Here is a 27078-nt window from a genome sequence, read left to right as displayed (position 1 = left end):
TTATAATGGTATGAGAACAATTCTAAAGCTTTGTTGACACAATATAATAGATAAATTTTGTGCATTTTATTGAGACATTAAGCCAGTTTCACTTTATTTCCTCAAATATTATCTCGATATATTTCGATGTGACTACGAGATTGTTTTTGTCTCTTTTTTTAGTCAAAGTGTCTAACAAGCTAATTCATAACATATATGATGGTAGCATAGAAAACTCCTCGTCAAATAAATTCACTTAGCCAACTATTGAAATTCAAATAAAATTCTACAATATTTCATCAAATTAATTTTGACTATCATAAAATGCTCATGAAATCTAAATGGTTATATTATTAGATGTGATATTGAATAAGACAAATACTTTGACATATATTTGAATGATATCTCATATGCATATCTTAATTACATTATTCGTATCTCTTCTCAAGATTTTTAAAATACAATAATTAATTTTGTATATCGTTCCACAAGATATAAAATATTATAAAACAAAATATAAACTTGATAGAAGAAAATTTGTTTTGTTTCAACGAATAATACAATATTATGTTCTAAACGCAACAAATGAGATTGAAACTATATCATCCTTATGACATGATGCACACAATCATTATTTCAAAGCTTTCAAAAAATGACGATCAATATGACTTTCTTGAATTGCGTCAAATTAAATGAGGACACCATTTTAAAATATAGCCATTTGAAGAGATTTCAAGCATTTTTCTCACAATGATTGAGAAATAGTTGTTAAAAATTTATTAACCTTATAGCTATATGTTTATAATATTGATACTAAATATATAAAAATGATATCATAAATATCACAATATTTGAAGAAGGTGCAACAACATTCATTGATTTTGTTGTTGAAGAATATATAAGTTATACATACTTTTAGTCACAGTGAAAACTTATCGCGAGTAAAAGCATTTTTTCTTAGGATTTATAGTTGATGATTGTCAAAAGCTGAAAAATCATTTAACAACAAAAAAGATAGTCGGAAAAATAAGATTATCAGATAAAAACAATGTAGAAAACCGAAAAAATGTCGTGATAAAGAAGCAAACAATGAGCATGTCAGATCTCGGATAAGGATTGTAAATAACATAATATATGTTAAAGACGATCAGATACTTGCTGAGCATACCAAAATAGTTATATGCATATTATAACAAACTACGACAAAGAGTTGTTGAGTTCTCAAAATCAACCAAGAAGCATATTGGAAAGTGTTTCGAGTGGATAAGATAATTTCTCTTATTCATATACCGTCTATGGTCATGATTTTTTATTTTTTATGGCTTAGTTTGTTTCAGTTGATAAATGTTATTAGCCATGTTTTAATTCATTTAAATATTATCAAAATTTCGTACATATATTTTCAACAGTTTAGGTTTTTACGTGCAACACACGTGTATTTTTCTAGTATATAAAAAAGTTGTCTTGGTACTTTTTGTACATTAGGTGAGATAAGTTGATAATAAAAAAAAAGGGAAACAATATATAAATTATTTGCTGACTGTGGAGTCGATCCATCCCTTCTCCATCAAACCATCTTCGGCTCCATCCTTTCATCGATCGAAACTCGGATTGCGTTGAGGTCCTTCTTAATCTCCTCCGACCAGGGGAGCTTCACATACCCTCAAATGTTCCCGAGAAATTGGTACGCAGTGAAGCCTTGTCCCATGGCCTCTTGGACCATGTCATGACTGCCAAGTGGGGCCCATTTGACGGGAATCGGCTCCATTTGACTCGTTTCATTGTAGGGCGGGCTCCAGGGGACGGGACGGAACAGGTGATGGCTTCTGTGTGCCTCATGATAGTATGGTTCATGTGTATTGATTGGATGCTGGAGGAGCACCCTCCTATTAGTCTTGATTATCAAAGGGTGGAAGATGCGATTTGGGTCGATCCCAAGAATGTTGTGATTAGCGCCTGCGAGAGGTTAGGCCGAGACAGAGGAGGAATGGGGTTGTTCAATGCATCGACGGGAGAATTAAGGTTTAACTTTCAAGTGAAGCACAAAAATATCACGTTATTATTATTAGAAGGGAATTTATGATTGTCCTCGTTTGTTGCTGCAAAGAATTATAGTGCCGCATCTAGCATAGAGATTGCCCAGAGGAACTTGACTAGCGAATTTCACTGGCAAGAACTTTGTATTTTCTATCAATATTCAGATACCTGATTTTTCTATAGAAATTGAGTAAGAATACATGAACTTTCTTGTTGTATATGAGACTGTAACAACTAATTCGACAACCAATTAATCAAGATTCGAACAAGAACGCAGTGCAGCCATCACGCATAATTGGGCATTACTTTTTTAAGGAACGCGATTGGTTGAGAGTCCTCGGGAGCGAGTTCGTCGAAGGCGATGTAGTTTTGTTCCTTGTCGTAAACATGACATACGGTCATAAGCGTCTTCATCAAACGCCAGTTCCATGTAGCCTCATTCAGGTACTGTTTAAGCATTCGAAATAAAACTTGATAGAAAATGAGCAAACATAATTAATCGAAATTTGGATGGTAATAATAATACCTTCCCCCAGTTTTCTTGTAGCGATTTATGAGCTTCCCTCAAGTTATAGCTAGGTATTCTGGATGAAATGTGATGAGGAATGTGTACGTTGATATCATGACAAAGAATTTCAATCCTATCACATAGAAAAATGGATTCATCAAGAGACTACCATACATTTTAAGATATTGAATTGCACCTTTAACTTAAAGTTTAGTCCCAAATCTTTGACCCACATTTCTCTCTCTTTTCTACTAGTTAATGATTTGATATTAATAACTTCTCCCTCTATATCTCATTCATTTTAGATTCAGGGTGATAGGAAATGTAGCACTCTTACCAACTCGGGTAATCGCAGTGAACAGTTCCATTAAGCTGGGCCTGAGCAGCGTTCCACTCATTCGAGGACTTGAAGGGTATGTGAGGCGCAGTGTGATGGACCATTGTGAAAGTGCTCATCTGTGAAATGCAAACAGGTAGTTCGGGTTAGATTTCAAAACTTTTGAGTAAGAACTTAGATACAAAAACCAACCTACAGAACGAGAGATACAGGAGAGGCGAGCTGCAAGATAGGTTGATTGACAAATCAGGTCAGGATCGTGGTTCTGTTTTCTCCCATTTTGGTAAAAAGGAGATGTTTATGAAAAATCCATCCAAACGCGGTAAATAAGGCAAAAGTTTTTTAAAAAGTAGTTTCAATTTAACACCATGTCTTGCATTTTTTCAGAGGGGGTTGGATAGATCGATAGAGGAGGTAAGGAAGGTCGAAGGATGATTTTGGAGGTGAAACTCGCATTTTTTAAATATTGCATGTAAAATTTCAAAATTTTCCATTTGATGTGGGCACTCGACCCTACAAAAAGCCTTCCCTAATATTGAGAACATAAGAAATGGACCATTTGCAGAATATCAAGAAAGATGTTAGAAAAAAGCATTACCCAGAAGTGATAGCCTAACCACGGCATCAACCAGAACTTGACCCAGCCTATGACTCCGGTCTTGTATATTATCAGCGGCCATCCAATAGCCATAAAAGCAAATACACAGGTCAGGCTTATTTTCACACGGTTAACTTCATTAGATCTGAACTTCTTCAGATCAAAGTGCCACGTCAACCTATAAGATCATTTTTGAAACCAAACACATAAACAACATTTACAATGAAACTCTAAAATGATATGAGTACTGAATCTTACCAGTGAGCAATAGACATCCATGGTCTGAATGGGCCGTATCCAAAGATAATCGCCTTTCGAAGTGCTGGTGAGGACTCAAGATTCTCTCTTTTAAGAGGGTGCCAGGCCGTATCCTGTAGCAACCTGAAATATAAAGGTGAATATAATTATCCCAGATCACATTCTCTTTCTACCCCTCCTTCACTGGCAATTCTATATTTTAGTATTTTCCCTTATTTTAAAGTATTACTCCAGCTTATATAACAAATTATAACTTCTTTGAATTTTCTGCATTTGGAATCATTCACTTGTATGAGTAATGTCCATATCTACGGCTGGCAGGGACACAAGTCTCAATTCTAAAAGTTAGTTTGCCTAAGTATTTGAATTCAACACCTTTAATTTGCTTGATCCGAGTTCCGATTTAACAACAAAGTTAGCAAACTAGAAACTTCGTATTTTTAAAATTTTGTATTAGAGTAATAAGAAAAACTTAGCACCAATTATTATGTATTAGAAACACACAGTAAGCCACTGGACTCCTACAACATTTAGATCAAAGGACTGAATAAAAATAAAAGGATATCGAGATTCTACCAAAAGAAAAGTATCAAGAAACAGGAAACTAACATATTTGTTTTTGCATGATGCCTATCATGCTTAAATCGCCATGGTTCATAGGGGTATATCAGTGGCATTAAGGCCAGAGTTCCAACAACATCTTCCAACAATTTGTTCCGTGAGAATGATTTGTGTGCACAATCGTGTCCTATAACAAAAAACTTCACAACAGCCGAGAGTAAACATCAACAAAATTTAAAACACTGTACATAGAAGAATTCAGTGAATTTACATTCACTGTTGATTCTCAGAGCTAGAAGGTATTTATAGGATCACAAAAAAGTTAAAAGCATTTCCAAGTTGCAAAATTTGCAACACGGATGGCCTTTGCCTTTATTGGGCCAGATTTGATGTTCCCGGGGGGTGTGAGGATTTGATGAATGGATTCCTTCTGTTGAGGATCAATCGTCAGAAAACAATGAATTGTATAGGAAATATAAGAACATAACAAACCCCTGTAATAGCAGTTCCCGTCCAGGCCCAAGACAGAGGAAGAAGATACCACGGTGCTTTGGCTATCATCCAAATCCCCAAAGCATAGGAAGTTACAGATATCAGTACAGACTTCAACGCTTTAATATCATCTATTTCGAACACCTTTTACACGAATAACAAGTAAATAATTATATCATCCAGAAAGAGTTACAGGATAAGAACTAGGTGAGAAGTTGAGGGTATAAAACCACCCTGTCAACCTTTTTCAGCAAAGTAAATAATTAACTGATAACTGTACAAGAGAAAATTTCTTACATTAGAGCAAAAGTCAGAAAGAAAATGCATGGATTATAGAAGTGCCTATGTGAATGTACCTTTCTTGGGATTGTATCCATTATATCCTTTATTGTCACATTATCTGGAAGGGGTTCTCCAATTTGCCGAAAGCCATAATTTTGACTTAACTGCTGTCTATGCTCTGTGCTATCGCTATCAGTTGGAGATGGTGCCACTGAGATAGCCCTCGCTTTCACGATTTTACACCTTGTAAAGGGTATGAGACACAGTTTCTGTGCAGTTTCTCTTTGAGGTAGATTTTCCCACTTCAAAAGATATGTACCTGTTTTTTTATTAGAGAGTGAATTCAAATATGTTATATATACACCGTAAAGTAACGTGCCTGCAAAGACGAGCCTTGTCGATCCAGGACGTTTGAGCAATGCCAATGTTGGACACTTACTTGGACAAAAATCGCCATAAAAATTCCTTACGAAGCAGACTTTAAATTATTTAGCCTTCACTTAAAAAAATTGATTGATTTGTGTCCATTTTCCAGTATACATTCACACAAATGCGCACATGGCAATAACTTGTGATCTGATTTTCAGGACTTCTGAATTATAATATCGAAACAGCACTTTCTGTATTTTATTGTTCCTCCTTGTATCCCAACAAATTTAGAGCAAAACTTCTCAAGAATGCCACTTAAAATGAAGGAAGACAATGGCTTCAGAGTCGGCTGTTTAATCAATTCGATAAATTCATCTGAAGAAATCGGCGGAGCTTTCCCGTAGCTTCAAGAAAACCGAACCCCACGATAAACAAAATAGAAATTTGCAATCTTTTATTTAAATTTTCTCAGCTATTGATCTAATTTCATAGTTTCAGGTGTGCGTATACAATTACATTTATGTGTGTGTGTGTTTGTGTAGGGAGAGGGGAAGAGTTAAAGTGGTGTTAAGGAATGGCATTGTTTCGGAAATTGTTTTACCGGAAGCCGCCGGATGGACTTCTTGAGATCTGCGAGAAAGTATACGGTGCGCTGTGACTCTGTCTCCATTTTTCTATATTTAGCTATTTTTGTTTTTGGTTATTTCGTTTAAGCCGTGCATGTTTATGGAAAATTAGTTTTGGAAAGGTTTTGTTGCTATTTTCTCGAAAGCGTGGTTTTTTCAATTAAGACATACTTTGAGTAAGGAGATTATGAGTTGTATTTGTGGGTTAGTTTAGCTTTACTTTTGAATAATTGGGTACGGGTAATGAAAAAATGGGCGTTAGAAGAGGCACGATTAATAATTTTTTTAAAAAACAAGAGTTTGTAAACATAGTTTTCCGACGTGGCCTGGTGCTATGGGAGTGAAGGTATTGTCCTCCTTTTTGTCTACAGCAGTTGATGCTAATTGCTAAGCAAAATGTAGCTACCTATTGGTGTTCTACGGATTAAGGAAAATAAATTTGACTGTGGTGATTGTGGACTACTAATAGGCACCTATTGCTCAAGTGGTGTAGATTTTTGTCTTAGCTTTATGGATATACGCATGGGAGTTGACCATAGGTTGTGACATGTGAAATTGTCGCTCTAAATACGTGGATTTTATGATACAAGTGTGCTTGACTCTACATATGACGTATAAATAATAAGTCAAATGCATGTATTACTCACTAATTAAGCGTCTAAACTAGTAAATTTTGAATTTATGATGTCAAATCGGTGAGTGAATTTACATTTTGCAATGTAAAATTCTTGATACGTGGTTGAGCAGCATTAGAAAGCAATAGAAATCCTTGTTAGCTGCTGAAACTTGATGCATGGAGTTGATAAAATGTGGTAAGTAAAAATTGATATCTTGTTCGGTGGAACAGTGTCATTATCATGCATAGCACGATGAGTCAAATCTGAATATTATTGTGGGAGACAACGAAGTACTTTTTAGTAAGTTTACAACATGTTTTATATCTTAAAAGATTGTTGCTTATGAACAAATTGCAATGAATTTTGTATTCAATTTGAAGAGCCTAAGTTGTGCCTGTGGCATTTATCATTTATACAGTATTTGATGATTGCTTTACCACCAACACTTGGGAAGAACAAAATTACAAGAAATATGTGGGAGGAATAATGACGCAACTTAGGGAGAACTATCCTGATGCCTCTATTCTAGTTTTCAACTTCCGAGAGGGGGAGACCCAAAGCCAGATGGCGAATGCTTTGTCAGAATATGATATGACTATAATGGAGTACCCTCGGCAGTACGAAGGATGCCCATTGCTCCCAATGGAGATGATCCACCACTTTATCCGTTCGAGTGAAAGCTGGCTATCACTTGGGCTGCAGAATCTGCTTCTCACACACTGTGAAATTGGTGGTTGGCCAGTTTTGGCTTTCATGCTGGCTGCATTATTGATCTACAAAAAGCTGTATAGTGGGGAGCATAAGACCTTGGACATGGTGTACAAGCAAGCTCCTCGGGAGCTTTTGCACTACTTGTCCCCGCTGAATCCTATTCCTTCTCAGTTACGCTACCTGCAATACGTGTCAAGGAGGAATATTGCTGCAGAATGGCCCCCTTTAGACAGGGCACTCACCATGGATTGTGTCATCATTAGAATGATTCCTAATTTTGATGGCGAGGGTGGCTGCAGACCAATATTTCGTTTATATGGACAAGATCCTTTTCTTGTTTCCGATCGTACACCCAAAGTTCTATTTTCAACTCCAAAAAAGAGTAGAGTTGTTCGACACTATAAGCAGGTGAACTCTTACATTTTGTTACAATTGTGTATGTTGGTTGACCAAATATGTGCGCGTGTGTGTTTGATCACCTCAGAAATTATTTGATTGATTTAGCAGGAAGACAGATCCATTTATCCCGGATTTGTCCGACTATAAGTAGTTCTTGAACTTAAAATGGATGATAAAATCTATAAACTGTACTTTGGTAAAGGTTTACACTGATCAAATGGACAGAATTCTAAACTAGAACAACAAAGCCATTGCATACATGGATATATCGAATAATATAGTCCATTGTTAACAACATGCTCTGATTTATAACTCCTGCAGCAGGTGAGTCAAGTGTGTTTTAATGAGACAAGAAATGTAATAACACAAGTATTGGGCTAATGAATTCAGTTATTCAATATGACTGGGTGCTGGCAATTCAATATGCTCGAGAGACTTTCCAAAATGCTAGATTGTGGATACTTGAATGTATTTTAGTTCGAAAGATTGTAGGAGTAACATTGTGGACTATTTAGATAATAAGAGCTCAATTGAGATCACATTTATTAGTTGTATGAACAACATGAATGATAAACTTGGTCATAGTTCATGTACAGTATGAACTTTAAACGCAAAAAATTCCATTTATTTGAGAACTAAAGGGGACTTCTGAATAACAATTGGGCGAGGGGAAACAAAAATTCATTATAGCTGGTGAACTCTGATGTGTTGGTATTCATATTTGGCAAAAGTACAATAACTGAGTGAAGGATGGCAGTTAAAAAACTCGATTTTCATTAAAAAACGATAACTATATTAAAGTACAAGGAGAAAGCCACTCCTCTCTCAGTCATTGTTTCTGGTTATGTGTTGCATCAGATGTCAATCAAAATACAACTTGTGTTATGATGTGAGTCACTGCCTTAGCTCTATGAGGATTGGGGATTCTCTGTTGAATAAAAATCTCCCTTAAATCATTTGCTACTAACATTTTCTTTTCTTTTTAACCACTTTGATTATGATTGTTCCAAGCCTATCACTCACGTAAGATTATTCTATAGTTCACAGTTATTTGAATAACATCTGGCGATTATAATCCAAAATTGAGAGCTGAAAAGCAATGGAGACTGGAAGTATGAGAAAGATGTTGTTTTGTTATGAAATAGAACACGGTGGTGCAATTTTCTTGAAATTCAAGTACTTGTTCATGCATATACATGTGTAGTTTGAAGAAAGCGACAAAGTATTGGAGTTTTATCGTGTTTGAATCAGTGGATTGAGATTTCCTTTTCCTGTAATGAACACCTAGTCTTTTATTGTTCTTCATTGAGGTTAAAATGCTAAAGTTATTGTTAACGAAGTCTTTTTATAGGCTTTTTAGAAGTAATAGTTTGTGTCATGTATCTCTGTACTTGTATCAGGAACACACACCACATTTTAACTTCCAATAAAATTCCTTTCTTCATTTGGTTTACAATTTTGAATATAAGGGAAAGGGTAGGTTTTCATCTACCCCCCTCCCTTTTCTCCTTCTCCCTATTTTGCATGTATATACATGCACAAGTACTCTATTTGTTGGTATACTGTTAGTGTTATTAATACAGTGTCTTTGGGCATGTTTAGTTACATTAGTGTTTATCTTTGTGTGCATGTCCGTGTTTACAAGTTCCTGAAATTTTGGTATTTCAGCCCCTGTTCATTGGGTTATTTTCAGGCAGAATGTGAATTAATTAAGCTTGATATCAATTGCCACATCCAAGGTGATGTTGTATTGGAGTGCATCAATTTGCATGATGGCATGGAGAGAGAAGAGATGATGTTCCGAGTCATGTTCAATACAGCTTTTATTAGGTCAAATATTTTAATACTCAACCGGGCTGAAATTGACATATTGTGGGATGCTAAAGATCGATTCCCTAGAGACTTCAGGGCAGAGGTATGTTTTTTTTGCTCATGTTCAATAGATGCTAAAAATATGTCTTCTAACTCGGAATAAGTCATAATTGTGATTATGCGAATCATTTTTGGAAAAAGGTTATTTTCTCTGAGATGGATGCTGCTGCTTCCACAGTTCCTCTGGAATTTTCCTGTTTTGAAGAGAAAGATGGGCTTCCATTGGAGGCATTTGCTAAAGTTCAGGAGATGTTTAGTAGTGTGGATTGGTTGGTACCAAAAGGAGATGCCGCTGTTGAAGTTCTCCAGAATTTATCTTTATCAAATGCTGTCATTGAAGCTTATTCTCATTCAGAAAAGTCTCCAGAAAATCACCATCCTGCCATGCAAGAATATAGTGCTGAGAGCCCAACAAATTTAACTTCAGATAAGCAGAGTAACTTTTCTCCCCAAGTGTCCTCAAATATAGATGTGCTTAAGCAGGCTGATCCCCAAGCAAGTAAAATTGAGGCAGTAATATTCACCAAGCCAACACCAGTTCCTCCAGGAGAACCAACTCCGCTCACATCAACTGTCAAAACTTTGCATCTCTTACACGCTAAACAGCTTGGTTCTGATGCTCGTGTAATTGATATTGCTAGAGCAGGTCCTTGTCTAACTGAAACTGAGATAATGTCTTCTAACACCTTTTTTTCAACTTCTCCAATTCCACCTACAAATGATCTTGTTGTTGGTCCTGGACAGTCTCGAGTTAGTCCGACGCCGCCGCCACCTCCTCTTACTCCATCTTTGGAGGATAGGATAAATGTCCGAAGTGGGGTTGGTCCTCCTCTTTGGTCCCCAGAAATGCCCAGTGTTTCAACTCCACTTTCAAAGGATGACACTACAGTCACAGGTGATTTATCCCTTTCTTTTACTCAAAGTCCTATGAGTGATGAAAACATCATGATTTTTAGATCTCTTACATTGTCACCTCTTCTTTCAGCTGAAGACATGGCTAAAGTTTCTAGGGCTGTATCCCTTCCACCACCACCACCTCGATCTCCCAATCATTCTTCCTCTACTGAAGATGCCGTGATATGTGACAGAGTCGTTTCTACTCCTCCATTCTCCCATTCATTTGTTCCAAATAATATTCAAAGAACCAAAACTGAACCTCCACCACCACCACCATCTCCTCCTCTTTCTTGTACTTGGACAACATATGTTACTTTTAAAATTGCATCTCATATATCTGCTCCATTGAAGGAAGATTCGGTTTTTATATCAGGTCATCACCATTCCGATGATCCTTCAATGGATCATTCATCCTCCGGCTTTGAGCCATTATCTCTATCTCCTCTTTCAATTACCCCACCTTTGATGAATAATTTGGCTACAAAACCTCCACTTTGTCCACCACCTCCACCTCCTTTAGTCCCTTCAAATGAGATCTTATTTGATAGAGGTGGGCGTCCACCCATACATCCACCTCGAATCCCTGTTCCAATTTCCACGCTAAAAGAACATTTAGGTTCTTTAGTTGCTCCTCCAACTCCAACTCCTCCTCCTCCTCAACCGCCACCCCCACCTCCTTTAACCACACCTATGATGGATGGTTCAGCCACTAGACGTGTACCCGTTCCACCTCCACCTCCACCTCTTCCTCCTCCTCCAATTTCCCCGATGAAGGAACATTTAGGTTCTGTAGTTGCTCCTCCAACTCCGCCTCGACCTCCACCTCCCTTAGCCTCGCCTATGATGGATGGCTTAGCCAAAAGATCTACACCTTGTCCACCTCCACCTCCTCCTCCTCCAATAACTCCCGGTGAGAGTTCGTCGATAAGAGGAGACCCTCCTCCTCCATCTCCTCCATTTCATTTTGGGCAGGGACCATCTTCAATGCCTCCCCCACCCCCACCTCCTGTCCCAGCTCTTTCTGCAAAAGATGGTCGCATTCCTACTTTACACGCTCATTCCATTCCTTCGGTCCCTCCTCCTCCACTCAATTCTTATAAAGAAGCTTCAAATGTAACAACTATGGCTACTAGAGCTAGTAGTTTCCCTGGGTCTCCATCTCCTCCGCCACCTTCTATTACTCCTCCTGCAGTAAAAGGGAAATCTTTGCTGTCACGCACTCTCACTTCTAGGAATAACCAAACAAAGAAATTAAAGCCACTGCATTGGCTAAAATTATCTAGGGCGGTTTCAGGAAGCTTGTGGGCAGAAACACAAAAATCTGGTGAAGCTTCCAAGTATGTATTTTTCTCTAGTGATTGAGATTGAATGACTTTGTACTTCACCCCTCCTCTGGGTGTGTTTTTGGATTCTCATGTTATCATATTGTTCTTACTTCGTTAATGTGTTTTTTCTAGGGCTCCTGAGATTGATATTTCAGAACTTGAGTCTCTCTTCTCTGCAGCAATTCCAAATCCTGATCAAGGGCACTCAGGCAGAAAACTTAGTTCACGAGGCTCAATGGCAAATAAATCTGAAAAAGTGCAACTGGTGATTTATGTTCTTCATGCCTTTGCTTGTATGACTAGTCCTCAAATTTTGTTTTAAATAGCATTCTAGGTATAATTTTACTGTAATATAGGTTTGACCTTTCTGATTGGTTGAATGGACCGTCATTTGGATCAATTTATACGTGCAATACTCATGAATTTTTCTGTGTTTTGCATTTTCTCATCCTGTGGATGTTGTTTCTTAACTTAGATCGTGGATGTTCAGTTTTCTCTCTTAATTTTACATTGAAATGTTCCTTAGAAAGTTCTTGTCTTGATTTGAGATTACTGTTGCCTTCGTAGTGTGCAGTGTGATTTTTTCTAGTCAACTGTCTAGTTTCCCTTTACATTAGAAACTGCTCTTGATTAATATGTGAGTTATTGCATTCCATTTCTCCTGATTTCACAATATGTCAAGGATTGTGGTAATGCATCATTAGTTTTTCCTAACGTCTAACGAGACAAACTCTTGCGGAGCATTATTCAATTGAGCCAAAAAAAGAAAAAGAAAAAGAAAAAGAAAAAGAACATCAGTTTTATCACTGCATAGAGCATAGAACACTCAGTACTGGCAAATGCCAGACAAAATTTTCACACTAAAGTTTCATATGAAATTATGACAAAATAAATCAACACTCTGTTAGTGCAGGAAGTAGTTTGTGGAGAAACTGTTGTAAGCCACTATATCCTAGATGAATTTCCCACAAAAGTTATATAGTGAACCGGCCCTCATTCTTGATGTCCAATATGTAGCCCAAAAGATATAAGTTGTCATACCAATCCTTTTTAGACGTGCGTTTGCATTCATATCTCGGTAAGAGATTATAATTAGTTTGTTTATCGCTTGATTTTCTCTTTAGACTGAGGAACATGGATTTTCGAAAATAACTCAATACATTTTATCAGACTACCGACCAAAAACATCCTGAATTCGTTGCTTGATAATAACTCAATACATTTTCCATTTTTAATTAATTAATTATTCTCCTGTTATGTACCAAGAACAAAAATGTAATCTCTTGTATTAATTAAGCTTTGCTGTTCAGACAAGCAATTTGTAATATGTCCACATTTTTATCACATCTAAGATTATATATGTGTCTTTCTTTGTTACCAAAATTTGATGATGGAGCTTTTCGTGATTAATTTTCTATTGTTCTTTTGTTTGACGAGTCAACATTGCATGTTACAAATTGACCTTTTGCTGCATCCCTTACTACTCCATACCTATTATGATATTAACTTTACTGTCTTCTTGATGCAATTAGAGGATTATTTTTCCAGCTGTTTCCTACCCCTCTATTCATCCAGATAAAAATTATGGAGCGAATTCGTTTCCGAGGATAATGATTGTGAAACTTGAATCATTTCAAATTCCTTTGCAGATAGATCATAGGCGTGCATACAATTGTGAGATCGTGCTTTCAAAAGTGAAGATACCCTTGCACGACTTACTGGTGAGTTGTTCCTTGTTCAAAATCAGTCTCGGAGTTCAAACAAGTTTTTCTGTATTGATCAGCATCCGTCAGTTACACTCAAATGATATAAATATTCAACATACTGATTTATTAACAGTTTATTTTTCCTATTTCTATAAGTATTCAAGCACCCATAACTAAATAGCCAGAAAGAACCATTAAAAAGAAAAATTAGAGAAATAGGTATGGCTTATGTAAAGTCTTCCCTGTGGTAGCGCTAACAGGAACAAGAGCTTTTGCACGAAATAGAGAGATATGAAATTAGTATCATGTCGAGAAGGAAAAAAATTATGAAATTGAATTCAATAGATTTATGGATCTCCAAAACATAGAGCCCTGGATCCGCTATAATATAGTTTGACAACAATAATAAGATGATAACTGATTGAGACAAAAAGATAGATATTCAAAGTACAACATCGTCAATTGCAAGAACTTATCTTATTCACCTTTCGTATCTTATTCAAAGTACTAGAGAATAAATATGAACATTGAATCCTTGTTTTCATTGATCTCTTCATTTAGTTTTGATTTTTCTAGGATTTTTTCCCACCTAAATTTGTGTATTCTTTAATTCAAGAAACCTGCCTTAAGTGAATGTTCATACTTTTTCTCGAGCGGCCGCTTGTGGGGATTATTGATGACCTATGTTTTCAAATTCGGTCAAAAAATTGTTTTCTAGATTAAAATGGATAGAGGAACTATAACCTGACATCTTCAGAACACAATTAGATATGGGTCCACATGAATTTCGCGTGGGACTAATGCATACTACATTATTAGTAGTTTTCCGGTGTGGTATAGTCAAGATTCGTGCTTATTTCTCAATTGGTTTGGCCTTTTTGGTATGTTTACGCCGATATTTTATCACTTCAAATGCGATGACAATTGACAAGTGGAATTATTTATCTTGAAAACAACAGTTAAAACCAACTAGTAAAGCACAATTCCATTAATAAATTATATGTATTACATCTATCAGGTGCCTTTATGGATTGTATCCTTTTAGTTGCTCTGTGTGTTTGTGTATGTGTGTTTTATATCCTATTTGTCAGTATACCAGAAAGATTCTCAATGAGTCAAGACACTTCTTAAATGAGCAGAAATCAGAATGCTATTTTTTAAATCAGAAATGTTGAATGCACATCCCATGGGTATTTTTGTGTTTTTCATGTGCATCATGTGACTTAGTTACTCTTTGTTTTATATTTTTTGGTTACAAACTTTGCAATTTCTTATACATGCCTCCTTTCCGTGGTTTTGTGATAATCGTTTCTGCAATTTCATAGAGCTCTGTACTTTCATTGGAAGACTCGGCATTAGATGTTGATCAGGTTGACAACCTCATTAAGTTTTGTCCAACCAAAGAGGAGATGCAGATACTCAAGGTCAGATGCATTTTTATGTCTAGAATCTCTTGAGTATCCTTATCAGTACAACTTGTGCAGACAGACGTAATGCAAGTTTCGGAAAGTTATTTGACAATTTTGTCAGGAGATTAACCACAATTTTATGTTTCCAGGGTTATACTGGGGATAAAGGTAGTTTAGGAAAATGTGAACAGGTCTGTCTAATCTGTTGATTTTTTGAACTGATTCTGGTGATTTCAATACGTGGAAACTTACACTACAAGAAATATGAATATTTTTTTGGTCTTCTTCAAAACCTCAGTTCTTTCTAGCGTTGATGCAAGTGCCAAGGATAGAGTCTAAGCTGAGAGTTTTTTCATTCAAGATTCAATTTTCCTCCCAGGTTAGAATTCAGTATGTCAGATACCGGTTTCCACTTTTTTGGGGTTTAATTATTCATGATTATTTTGTTTCGTTTGGGTCTTCTCGCAGGTTTCTGACCTCAGGAATAATTTGAATGTTGTAAATTCTGCATCAGATCAGGCAAATGGATTTTGCCTTATTATCTAAGTCATAATATTTTAGTATATGGTGTATTATATTGATATCATGTACATCTTTGCTACCTTGTTCTCATCAGATTAGGGGTTCCTCCAAGTTAAAAAGAATAATGCAAACAATCCTCTCTCTTGGTAATGCCTTGAACCAGGGAACTGCTAGAGGTCAGTTAAATATATCCGTGCCTTGTTTTTCTCAAGTCTTTTTTGTGATGTTAACTGTTTATCCTCATTGGTATGCTAAGAATAATAGAGCGCTTAGTCAACTGAAACCTTAAATGGATGGACAGCTATGCATTAAAATTTGGTTTGATATTGAACTGTTTAATGGGGATATAAGTCAAGACTTTGTAAATATTGATATTTTATCTTTTGATAAAGTGGGGGTTTGACTGTCATGTAGCTTTTTGGTTACAAAATGACTAAGTTCGGTGGAGATAATAATTTCACCTGCCCCTGGGTTATGCATTGGAGGTCGAACTGGTAGAGATCTACAGTAATATTTGTTTCATTTAAGTTTTCCATTGTGCCCATGATAGTAGGCTCAGGCATGCATACAGTATACTATGCTTGGTGAAAAAGTGAGCTGTTGTTGGACCCCCAAGGATTCTTTTGTCTGTGTAAAGCTAGTGTGGACTGAGATTATCAGTGGACACAATTTTTTTGTATGTAGTTCTGAGATATGGAATCCATGAAAGGATGTGTCCCAAGATATCTTCCTAACTCTTCTTGTTAATGAAAATGTCTCAACTGTTAAGGTTTACATTCTTGGTTGATTTTTCCCTCACGAGTTTGTCGTGGAATTTGATGTTGGCTTTGGATCAGTCGAGAGGTCCCACTTGTATGTGGCAGTTAGAATGATTGGAACTTGCTAGATAGGAAATGCTGGCTTTGGATTGGTCGAGAGGCCCCTCTTGTATGTGGCAGTTAGTATGATTGGAACTTGCTTGGTAGAAGCACAATACCTTTGTGAACGGGATTGAGTGGAGAAATGTCCCTTCGATGCATCATTTCTGGAATGATGACTTAATGAAGGAAAGCAAAGAAAAAACAACCTTCATGATAACCTATTTCCCTGTCTTGCAAAAATCAGGTCCAGATTTAACAATGTTCAATTATTTTATTGATTATCATTAAAAAAATAAGAAACACAGTATTGAACGTAAACAAAGTTGGTATTTTTTAGTTATTCAAACAAGGATACAAGTTCCTTTAATCGTCAAATTCAAGATCGTGACTGAGTTTATTTATAGTTTAAATTTTTATTTCCTGTGAGCACAAGTTTCGGGATTTAATTACTACATTTGTTACATCAGATGATTTGGTTTCGTTTGGAGATTAATATTTTGTCCCGTGTTTAACGTGGGGTTGAATTTTTGGAATTGTTATATTCGGAATCCGATCTTTTAATACAACGTTGTCAAGATGCTGGGAAACAGTTTTAGCTAAGTTTGATCCAGGTGAACCAGGCCTGGTATTATGAGATTGGGCACTGATAAAAGGGGATCAAATAATAGGTAAGATGTTTTTTAGAATGGGTTGAGAGTATATATACACTGGGCCTTTCCAAGAACTGTTAACAAAGTTTCCTGCCTATTCCTCTTCTTCTCAAGCTTTCAGTAGATTTAATTATGTTTCACTACCTCATGGAATAAAACTGAAAATTTTGGATGAAAATGAAAATGTATGTGGTTCATCTATGAGTGACTAAAAATCACCCAGCTCTTGAATTTGGGAACTATACCAGGGCCGAAACTTGACAATTACTTTCCGACTATTGCATATATATGTAGTTAAGTCACGGAATTTGACAAGGGCACTACTTTTTTCTCCTTTATGAAATTTTTAGTGTAGCAATGTCATTTAATATTTGTCAGAATGAGACATTTGATTTATTTACACTCTTTTTATTACAAATACTTCTGTAATTATCGAGTCTAATCATGAGATAATGACAGGTTCTGCTATTGGGTTCAGGTTGGATAGCCTGCTAAAACTTACTGAAACACGTGCCAGGAACAACAAGATGACATTGATGCATTATCTTTGCAAGGTATGCATCAAAATGTCTTTTTGGCTAGCTTCTGACAAAAAATAGTACAATTGAGAATAGCATGAATAATCTCTGGTTGCATTAGTTTTGCAAAGTAGCATGATCTGCTGCTAGAAATTTCATAACAGAGGGGGAAATGATCTTCTGGTACAGAACTACAATTTGAAATCATTAGTTTCACTGATTAGTGAAGTGTACATCAGATAACACAAGTGTTTGCTTTGTTTCGTTTTTTTGTTTCTTTTATTTTTATTTTCAAATATTTTAAATTGTGGACTCATCACAAAGCAGTTTTATGTACTTGTCTTCTAAACTCATAGTGGATGGAAATGTTATAGGGGTCCTACTGATACTTGCATATAAAGTTTTTTCTGATGTCGAGATGTACAATATCTTATGTTAGTACATGTGAAGCGGACGCAGTAAAAAAAGATATCATGCATTAATAATCCTCGCCCTGCCCTGCCTTTTCTGCTTCCTTTTCTTTCTTATATTTCTGGCGTTTGGGAAACTTTAATGACTTTTGTGTACTATTTGTTTTACCTGTCCTACTCTGTGAGAGTTATCATTTCTTATCAAATTGACCATCCAGACCAAGCAACAATTCGTGGTTGCATTAGTTTTTCCCTGTACTTGGTGTTTGTACCACATTTCTTTTTCTGTGGTGGTTGCTTATTATGATTAGCTGCAATCAAAGACAACATTTGACTTCATGAATGTGATAATGAAATTTTTTTTTTCGCTCCAGGTACTTGCTGATAAACTACCAGAGCTTCTTGATTTTTGGCAAGATCTGTCTAGCCTGGAACGTGCCTCAAAGGTACGTTAAAGAATTTTATACCAGTATTAAAATTTTTAATTTATTATGATATGTGGCATTTGTCATCTCAAGTGGACAATTTTGTCCAGTTACAACTGAAATTTTTGGCCGAGGAAATGCAAGCCATTAGCAAAGGTCTTGAAAAAGTTGTGCAGGAATTATCCATGTCTGAAAATGATGGACCCGCGTCTGACAATTTCCGCAAGGTAATTTGTTGATAATATCCAAGCAACAATTCTTATTAATTTTCGTCAACCAGATTTATATATTTATTTAAAAAAATTCAATGTTTGGTCCTTATCAGATTTCTAGGGTACTTATTTTTCTTCATTTTATTTTTCTCTATACAAGGCATATTTAAATACTTAAATGGTTTCAAGGTGGTATTATTTCTTTTACTTGTTTTTTCACATCCAAGTTTATGTCCTGCTAACGAGTCACACATGAGCATTTACTCTGCGGTTAAAAATTGGTAACCATTTCCAGCAGGCTGGGTCCAGACAAATAAGTATTTGAAAAGTTAAATCAACTGTGGTTTTTAGGATAAAATAGGAGTTGAAGACAGAATAAAATTCTATTTATTTTCGCTCATACTGCACCAGTAGAGAGTATTTCCTGGAAAATTCTGGATCATTTCATCAGTGTCTCCTTTTTCAGCCATTATAATAGTTGTACTTGCTTACTTTGGCTTCCTTTCTGACTTATTATGCAGTTTGAGTGCCGTAAGAGTGATTTCTCACGACTATGTTCTGTTGTTAGCTTGCCAATGTTGTTCCATGTGTATATTAATTTATTTTGAGAGAATCAGTTTTGGTTTGCACTTCGTTGATCAAGTTTGATAAAATCTGAAAATACATAAAATGTAATAAGAAATATACATGGTAAATAAAAATCAACCTGGAACAAAATGCCGGTATGCTTCCTCTATTTTAGCTGGTATCGTGGGCTGAGATGTGAATCCTCATCTACTTCTGAGAACTTCGACATTTATACTACATAAACATTCTTATTACTCTTCCACAACAACGAAACATGAAGGCAGCCGGTGAATGGTGCAAAAGATGAGCCAACCAAAAGGTGGTATCACCTGTCATAAAATACTATAGGTGTCAGAACTTAAATAGCATCCGTTATCTGACATTTGATATCCGTAGAACATCAATACCTTAATGTAACTTAACTTTGACTTTCATACGGTGGATCAGTTAAACTGATTTGGAAAGTTGTAGCAAATGACTGTTGTTAAGCTATGCTAGCATAAAGTTGTATCAATACTTTCATTATCGGACAAATATTAGGCCCTGACTGATTAGGGTCAGGAGGGTAATTTGTAATGTAATTTTTTTGAAATGTTGATGATACGAACGCCCTGGAAATCTGATGGCCAGCAGTTGCAGCGGTGCCTGCAGGAAATGGCTAGACTATGATTGAGTTATGGACATGTCACCTGGCTCTATGATTTGTTTTGTATATAAGCTTGAAGAACAGGCGTTATTCCAAATGATGAAACTATTAAATCTAAGCAATCACATACTTGTGCCTTCTTTTCGACATAGGCGTTTACAAATAATTGCTGTTTTTCTGTTCAGGCTTTGAAGGAGTTTCTTAGTTTCTCTGAAGGTGAAGTGAGGTCCTTGGCTTCACTTTATTCTGGAGTGGTATGTGTTGCTCGTCTTTCACAATAATGACCTAGGTTTTGTATGCTGTTATATCTTCAGCAAACATTCTTCGCTGTTGATCTAATATTTGATTGTACAGGGTAGAAATGTGGATGCATTGATCCTTTATTTTGGTGAGGACCCATCTCGCTGCCCATTTGAGCAAGGTAATCTTATGTTCCACTCTGTTTACAATGGATGTATTTTCATGGATTATGGGTCAACCATAACATTGATAGCATGCATAGTGGAATAAAAAACTGTAAACTTTGTAAGATAGCGAAAATTCGTCCTTTTGATAGCGCCATCAAAATATGGGATGTGGTCTACTGGACCATGGAAGTCAGAAAGATATGATATACATAATTATTAAAAGCTATAATTTTTAGGAAATTGTAAGTGATCAAAAACCAAAGTCGTGTATTTGATTTCCATATGTTTTAAGTTAGTATTATTATTGGGAGGGCTGGCGGTTAGGAAGCAACAATTACTCAAGCAGTTGAAACGTGACGTTTGTGATACAGTACAATTTAAAAGGATGTGGGTTGCACTGTTATTACAAACTATGAATTTTGGTAAAACTGTAAATACTCAACTCGTTGATCAATGGTTTTAACAAAAGCTGATATAGTAGATTGTTGATTTTTTCTGGGGATATTGTTGCTACATATGGTTTAGAGCTAGCGCGTCTTAAGTTGGTCATTTGGCAGATTTAAGTTGAAGTGAAATCTGTCAATTGATTTGTGTCATGAGCATGCGATAGAGCAATGGATATTTTGTTTTTGTTTTTTATTTGGGTTTTGGTTGGTGAGTGGTTCCCACCATCATATTATTTGAAAGTTCGAGTTGCTGAACGTGTAGCCCCAGTTTAGAAAAAATGACTGAATTGAAGGATTTGAAATTAATGGAATTCAAAACTATAACGTAGGATCCATAATTTTTTTGGGATCTTTTTTACATGAATATAAAATTTTTTGTAATAAATTTCAAATTTTGATACAGTGATTTGGTGTACCCCTATCAAGCATATCTCTTTTAACCCCGTCCAGAAGCAACTTTATAGAACATGTTCTAGCATGTGAGTTTGTGCTTGGATGGATGGATTTGAGATTATGAATTTCAAATTTGATTGGATTGACAAAATTAATTGGAGGATTTAGATTTGAGGGAGAATTTAAAGGAAGGATTTGAAATGACTCTATATCAAGACGAATTTGAAATCCACCACAGTTACTCAAAAAATATTTATTTGATATTTGAAATTCATTGTCAATTAAAATTTACCCAGACGAAGCAATGGATTTGAAATCCTTAGTTTCAAAACCATCGATCCAAATGTAACCAAAGTGAATTTTAAATCCACTATATGTCAATTTATGTAATTTTAGTAATAATTATTAATGTATTTTTCATCCCTCGAATCTTTTCCTAAATCAAATCCATCAATTCAAGCGTAACGTCATGGTAGAATTTCAATGTTATACGCCTTTGTTGTTCATGTTTGTCCTAATCTCCTTTACCTGAAACACATGGTAGAATTTCAATGTTATACGCCTTTGTTGTTCATGTTTGTCCTAATCTCCTTTACCTGAAACACGGTGCAGTGATTTCAACGCTACTGAACTTTGTGAGAATGTTCAAAAAATCCAACGAGGAAAACTGCAAGCAGCTGGAGTTTGAGAGAAAGAAGGCAGAAAAGGAGGCTTCAGCTGAGAAATCAAAGATAAACGCAACCGAAAAAGATATCGGGAACTTGATCTTGTCCCGAGTCAAGAGCGTCAAATGATTCGATGTGAAATAACCTTGGACTCTCGGACCGTGTTCAACTAAGACGGATATACGATTGTTTCAATCTGACAAGACACTGCATCTGGCCAAAAATCGTCCCTAAGTCACAATGAACGTTACCTTTGCTTTGGACATTTGACGGCCATAACAGGTGAAGATTAGACATTGTAAAGATAAAACACTCCTAAATTTATAGCTTTCCAATTTTTTTTTTTTGTGCTTTTGTTTTTCGTCTTTTATTTTTTGTTTTAGTTGCTTCTAAGATTTCGTAGCCGAAACTTTGCTCTAATTCCTTTGATAATCTTCATTTTGCAGAGTCTGGGTGTCTACAATTTTGTTAATGATAAGTTCATGTACATATCTTCCTGGCTGGAGAGAATGCAAGTTAACACCTCAGAGATTATGTTTGTTATGTATTTTCATTTGTATAAATTATATAATTTTTCTTCTGGACTTTGTACAGTACGCATTTCAAGTGGTTGCAATTTATTCAGGTTAACTGATCTCCAAATTTTTTGAAATTATATTATTTTTGAATAATTCTGTACTTTGAACGATTGTTAGGGGCAGAACTAGCAGTATCCAAGGATTATTTGATTTTTAATTTATCAAAAGGTTTGGGTTTCTTATATAAAAATAAATAAATATGAGGTCTTATATATATATATATATATATGTATATATATATATATTAAATAGTTTACGTATATTATTTAAGTTGTTTATGTAGGCTATAAAATCTTAATGGTTAGGATTAATTTATTCATGATTATGGTTACGGTTTTGGAACCAAAATTGTTAATTGATTTTTTTTAAAGGAAATTGTTACTTTTACTAAATGTATATGTTAAAACTTGATAACAAAATATTATAAAATTTTGTATATATAAAATAATAAAAATAATAATATAACAAGATAAATATATTTACATCGATGATTTAGGTTCAGTTTTGCCATAGTATTTTAGTGCACGGATGATTACATAACCATCCATGAGGTTTGTCTTATTTACAAAAAATAAAAAAAAAATACAACTACATTTAAAAATTATAAATGCTGAATTTGAGCAATATAACATGCTGAATTTGAGCAATATAAACTATCATTCATCGTTGAGATTCAACTTTTTTAAAAAAATAATAAATTTTTGTGTAGTTGACATATTTTTATTGACTTTTATAAAATCATACTAATGATTTTCACACTCTTGTGAATTTATTTTGGAACATTTCAGTGACTTTATACGCACGTGTGTGTAGATAAGCGTTTTTTTAGGTTTAATATTTTTTAGTGAGAAAATTTGGAATTTGACATTATCTTTTTTCTGTTATATTTTAATTATTATTGTTCTTGGTTTTATACGGGCTCTCGTGTGATGTCCTCTATTTGATTATTGTCTTAATTGTATCAGCACAAATTTTTTCAATTTGTATTTGTATCTTCACTTACATGCTTCCTAAAAAACTTCACAGGGAGGTCATCTATCACAAATTACTCTAACTCAAGCACACTTCATTTTGAAGTTTTGAAGTTACGAGCTTTCGAAAATAAGATGTGTTTTGTTGGTATGAATAATACTTATTAATTTTTTAAGAACTCAATGTTATACTATACAGTCCCGTACATGTATAGTCTTAGAATGCCTTCTAATTCATATTGTCATTCGTCTAGAAGCTTGCTCAGATCCGTTCTTTGTCCATGCTATCTCATGGCACCTGCGATTATTCATCATCTTCTTCGACCCCGGATTTCACATCTCAGTTTCTTTAATTTTTTTAAAAAAAATTTAAGTTGTTGGTGATAGTTACTAAAAATATTTATTTCATTAATTAGAAAAATATATTGTCTGTTTTTGTGAACAATTTTCATTTTTGTTGTATAAATTTTGAAATAAGTAATAAGTAAATTAATTAAAAATAAGACTGTTATTTGCAATGTTGGGGTTGCTATACCACACTAGTTTTTTCAAAGGTGCTCTTTATAATATAGTATAAATTTATGAACTTTTACATAGAAATCAAATTCATTTATAAAAATTTTTCATATTTAGTTCACCCGAACATGAATTTAGTTTTGTGTATTAAGTGGAAATTATATGTTATAAAATAAAATTTTTTGTACAATATTTTTTTGGGTGTTCAGCCTTCGTCAAATTTAATTATCTTTCTTTCTAACAAGAATATCTAATATTATGAAGACTAGAATTAATGTTAGAAACATATAAATCATACAAATATATGATTTTACTTCCTAAATATTTTTATCCAATTATTTGGAGATGTCAAAATATAGTTTAAAGTTAATATTGAATGACTTTTATGTGTCATCTGTGAAGTTAAAATACGACATTAAAATGATCAGAAACAGTCGAATGATAGATGACATGAAAATTTTAAGGGTCTGGTCTCTTCATTACGCTGGAAATTTAATTAAATTTGCTCTGGGATTGGCAGACAAGACTTACTATCTAACATTCCATACTTCTTAACGGCATTTCCCAAGACTCAATAAGCCCATCAATCATATGTTTCAATCAAACCTGGGGAAAATAAATTGTAAAAAGGAGGCAGCAAATTCATGAATAAAAAGTATCTCAATGGCATACCAAACAAATGAGGTTAGCATTATCCATCACAGCAAACAGTATAGTGCTAAAAAAGTCTAAAAATCAAATATTTCTTTGCTAAAGCAATCACTGTCTCAAGATATAAAATCCGGCATCGTATATTTTCTCATCAGTTCCGACCAAGTGGCAATGATCTGCAGCTATAAGTCTCCTTGAAATCTGACTTCTTAGATGAAGTGAAGATCGATTCATACACCGACTTGGTAGCATTTGTCGGTATAATATCCGTTGCCTTGAACTTCTTAGACAGCCCATTGCCATCACCTTTTACTAACTCAATCCTATGTTTTTTCCCATTCTCAGTCGATTTTCCAGGCTTCTCCTCATTCACATTGCTCATCTTCTTTGATTTCTTACCATTATCCTTTTTTGCTTTCTCCTCTTCTTTCAGCTTCTCCCACAAAGCTGTTACCTCATCTTCGCTCCCATTGATGACTAATTTATCATTTTCTGTGAACTCTTTATGACAAACCAAACAACCCGCCGACTTCACCTCCTTCAAACTCTTTGCGCTCAAAACATGCCCACAACTTTTTATGGCAAAAAACTTGTATTTCCCGTTGAATTCTAGGCCCGAAATCGGGCACTGGAATTTCACAGCTCCATCACCACCTCTGACTCCAGGTATCGGTACCAGCTCAACTGGAATCATATCCTTCAAACCCTTAATATATCCAAACTCCTTGGGCAAATTCTTCAAAAGCAGCCCCTCGACTAAAGCCTCCTTATTGAACAAATTCCCCAATTTATCAATAACTACAGGATGCCTGAGCGGTTCGTTGGATAAACTACAGTTAACCCATTTGGAGAGACGTAACTCATTCGGATCCACCTTATCCGGCTTTTTCACGGCGTACATATTCAGATAGCAGTCTCGAGACTCAGCTCCGGTGGCTCCTCCATCTCCTCCGCCTCCACATAATCGGAAATTTGCCGTGAGAGTTGACAAAGCGGGGATTCGAGAATTCGTGAAGAGGGGAGTGGCGTCCGAAAGGGGTTTGCCATTTAGAGTGAAGAAAAGGGATTCCTGGGGCACCGAAGCTTCAGGAAAAAGGGAAGATTTGAGGTGGTGGAGTGTAAAATTAGGGATGGGATTTCGGAAAATCATGGAACGGGTGGGGATTTGAGGGTCCACGAATCGGACAAAAATTTGATGAATTTGAGTTTCAGATATCATACTTACAAAGGAATTCCGACAACAATCTGATAGGATTGCAACTTGAATGGCTGCAATTTACGAGTTACACAAGATCGGGTGAAGAAGAAGAACTTAATTTGTTTACATATACATACATATAATATTAGACGGAGAGAGATGAACCTATAGTTGAAAATGGGCTGGATCAGCATTCAGATATGGATCTGGACCGATTTACATATTGGACATCAAGATTTCTTTTATGTGGTCCTAACATTATTAGATCATTAATATTTTTGCAATAAAGGGTTAAAATTTAGTTCATATAGATCAAGTAGTTTAATCACAGAGGCTCGTCATTTCAAAAACTAAAAAATAAAAATAGTTTAATCACATAATTGGTTTTACGGCTATACTTTTAGGCAATGTTCGGTGTGCGTGATAAAGAGTTATTGATTTTTAATCTTTCACTTATAATGTATTTGGTGTGCATTATTAAAATTGTAATAGGCCCCGTTCAGCCCTCACCCGGCCCGCACTGTATGCATTACTATCCTCTTGTTGATGGTTATATAATCATTTGAGGGAAAAATGATGATGATTGATTAATTTAAATTTTTCTTTGATACCCTAAAGTTTAAAATAGTTATAAATTCAACAAATTTAATAAGATTTAAATATAATTTTTAATTTGACTAATATTATAAATAATTTAATTATTATTGATCATATTTTAATTATTATTATATTATTTTTAACCGTAAAATTATAATTGTTTTTAACCATTATTTAATATTCTAATTTTTATTAATATTCTAATTATAACAATAAATGTATATTTATGTTATTATCAAATTTTAATTATTTTCTATAATATTAATTGATATTTTAGTTATTTACGGAAATTGAAATTAATGAAAATTTAATAATTAATATAATATTTTAATTTTATTTATAGTTTTTTAAATAAATTAATTCCAAAAATTTATTTATTTATTCAATCATTTTAACAATATATTATTAATTTATATATGATGAGGGCATTTTAACGAACATAATATAACTAACAAAAACAATCAATCAAGTTAAAATCATGTCAAACATCATAAGATTTATCATAATGTGTTATTTATTCTTATTTTTTATTTTATAATCACTATTATTTTATATCATTTACTTATCATATCATTCCTAAGCAAATAGAAAAGGTAATTCAAAATAAATTTAGACAAGTGTGATATGATGTCCTTGTTGAAAGTTTTTCGATTCATGATTGTCTGATACTAATCCGATCCTGATCGCTTGCTCTAAAACCCTAGTGCAAGACGGAAAAACTGACGGCAGATATGTCCTTGTCTTCAGAAGAGCATGATGGATTGCTCCTGGGGTAGCCTGATTCAGATACACATCCACCATCTGCCAAACTATGGTTGTTTGGGAGGCTTCTCACATATCGTACCATCAATTTAGGGGCTATG

At 34.9% G+C, this 27078-nt stretch overlaps 3 protein-coding genes across 8 annotated transcripts; 1 reads left to right on the top strand and 2 right to left on the bottom strand.

The window, feature by feature from the left end:
- Positions 1-1502: 1502 nt before the first annotated feature.
- On the bottom strand, positions 1503-5509 carry LOC142547855 (omega-6 fatty acid desaturase, chloroplastic-like). The gene is made up of 9 exons (XM_075656316.1): positions 5492-5509; positions 5127-5354; positions 4771-4914; positions 4327-4478; positions 3718-3840; positions 3460-3637; positions 2862-2980; positions 2543-2657; positions 1503-2463 (listed from the first exon to the last, which is right to left on the bottom strand). Exons 1-9 carry the CDS (start codon positions 5507-5509, stop codon positions 2302-2304), a joined length of 1239 nt encoding a protein of 412 aa, XP_075512431.1. The 3' UTR covers positions 1503-2301.
- LOC142546194 (formin-like protein 18) lies at positions 3721-22340 on the top strand. Of its 6 annotated transcripts, none has more exons than XM_075653770.1 (19): positions 3721-3853; positions 5964-6068; positions 7083-7783; positions 9468-9689; positions 9788-11880; positions 12001-12133; positions 13518-13589; positions 14900-14998; positions 15133-15174; positions 15282-15362; positions 15452-15502; positions 15600-15681; positions 17475-17569; positions 18318-18389; positions 18479-18595; positions 19979-20047; positions 20148-20214; positions 21652-21986; positions 22151-22340. In XM_075653770.1, the coding sequence occupies exons 2-18, from the start codon at positions 5996-5998 to the stop codon at positions 21831-21833; spliced, it is 4251 nt and encodes a 1416-aa protein (XP_075509885.1). In that variant the 5' UTR covers positions 3721-3853; positions 5964-5995; the 3' UTR covers positions 21834-21986; positions 22151-22340. The 6 variants fall into 6 exon arrangements, with proteins under 6 accessions (XP_075509885.1, XP_075509888.1, XP_075509886.1 ...); XM_075653771.1 differs by lacking the exon at positions 3721-3853 and having other exon boundaries at positions 5745-6068; positions 9788-10541; positions 10632-11880; XM_075653772.1 differs by lacking the exon at positions 3721-3853 and adding an exon at positions 6895-6964 and having other exon boundaries at positions 5745-6068.
- Positions 22341-24410: 2070 nt separating this feature from the next.
- Positions 24411-25760, bottom strand: LOC142546193 (uncharacterized). Its single transcript, XM_075653768.1, has one exon. It carries the CDS (start codon positions 25637-25639, stop codon positions 24572-24574), a length of 1068 nt encoding a protein of 355 aa, XP_075509883.1. The 5' UTR covers positions 25640-25760; the 3' UTR covers positions 24411-24571.
- Positions 25761-27078: the final 1318 nt, after the last annotated feature.

The sequence above is a fragment of the Primulina tabacum genome, chromosome 5, assembly GCF_025594145.1.
Source record: "Primulina tabacum isolate GXHZ01 chromosome 5, ASM2559414v2, whole genome shotgun sequence".
NCBI classification, from domain to species: Eukaryota; Viridiplantae; Streptophyta; class Magnoliopsida; order Lamiales; family Gesneriaceae; genus Primulina; species Primulina tabacum.
This window is presented reverse-complemented; position numbering and strand designations above follow the sequence as displayed.

Coding starts and splice junctions, on each gene's coding strand:
- LOC142547855 (XM_075656316.1), bottom strand. Junction 4,479..4,770: donor CGGGAACTGCTATTACAGGG/GTTTGTTATGTT, acceptor GCTGTTGTGAAG/TTTTTTGTTATAGGACACGA. Junction 2,658..2,861: donor CACTGCGATTACCCGAGTTG/GTAAGAGTGCTA, acceptor TCTATGTGATAG/GATTGAAATTCTTTGTCATG.
- LOC142546194 (XM_075653770.1), top strand. CDS start 5,996: ATGGCATTGTTTCGGAAATTGTTTTACCGGAAGCCGCCGGATGGACTT. Junction 15,175..15,281: donor GTTTAGGAAAATGTGAACAG/GTCTGTCTAATC, acceptor TCAAAACCTCAG/TTCTTTCTAGCGTTGATGCA. Junction 20,048..20,147: donor CTTCACTTTATTCTGGAGTG/GTATGTGTTGCT, acceptor TTGATTGTACAG/GGTAGAAATGTGGATGCATT.
- LOC142546193 (XM_075653768.1), bottom strand. CDS start 25,639: ATGATATCTGAAACTCAAATTCATCAAATTTTTGTCCGATTCGTGGAC.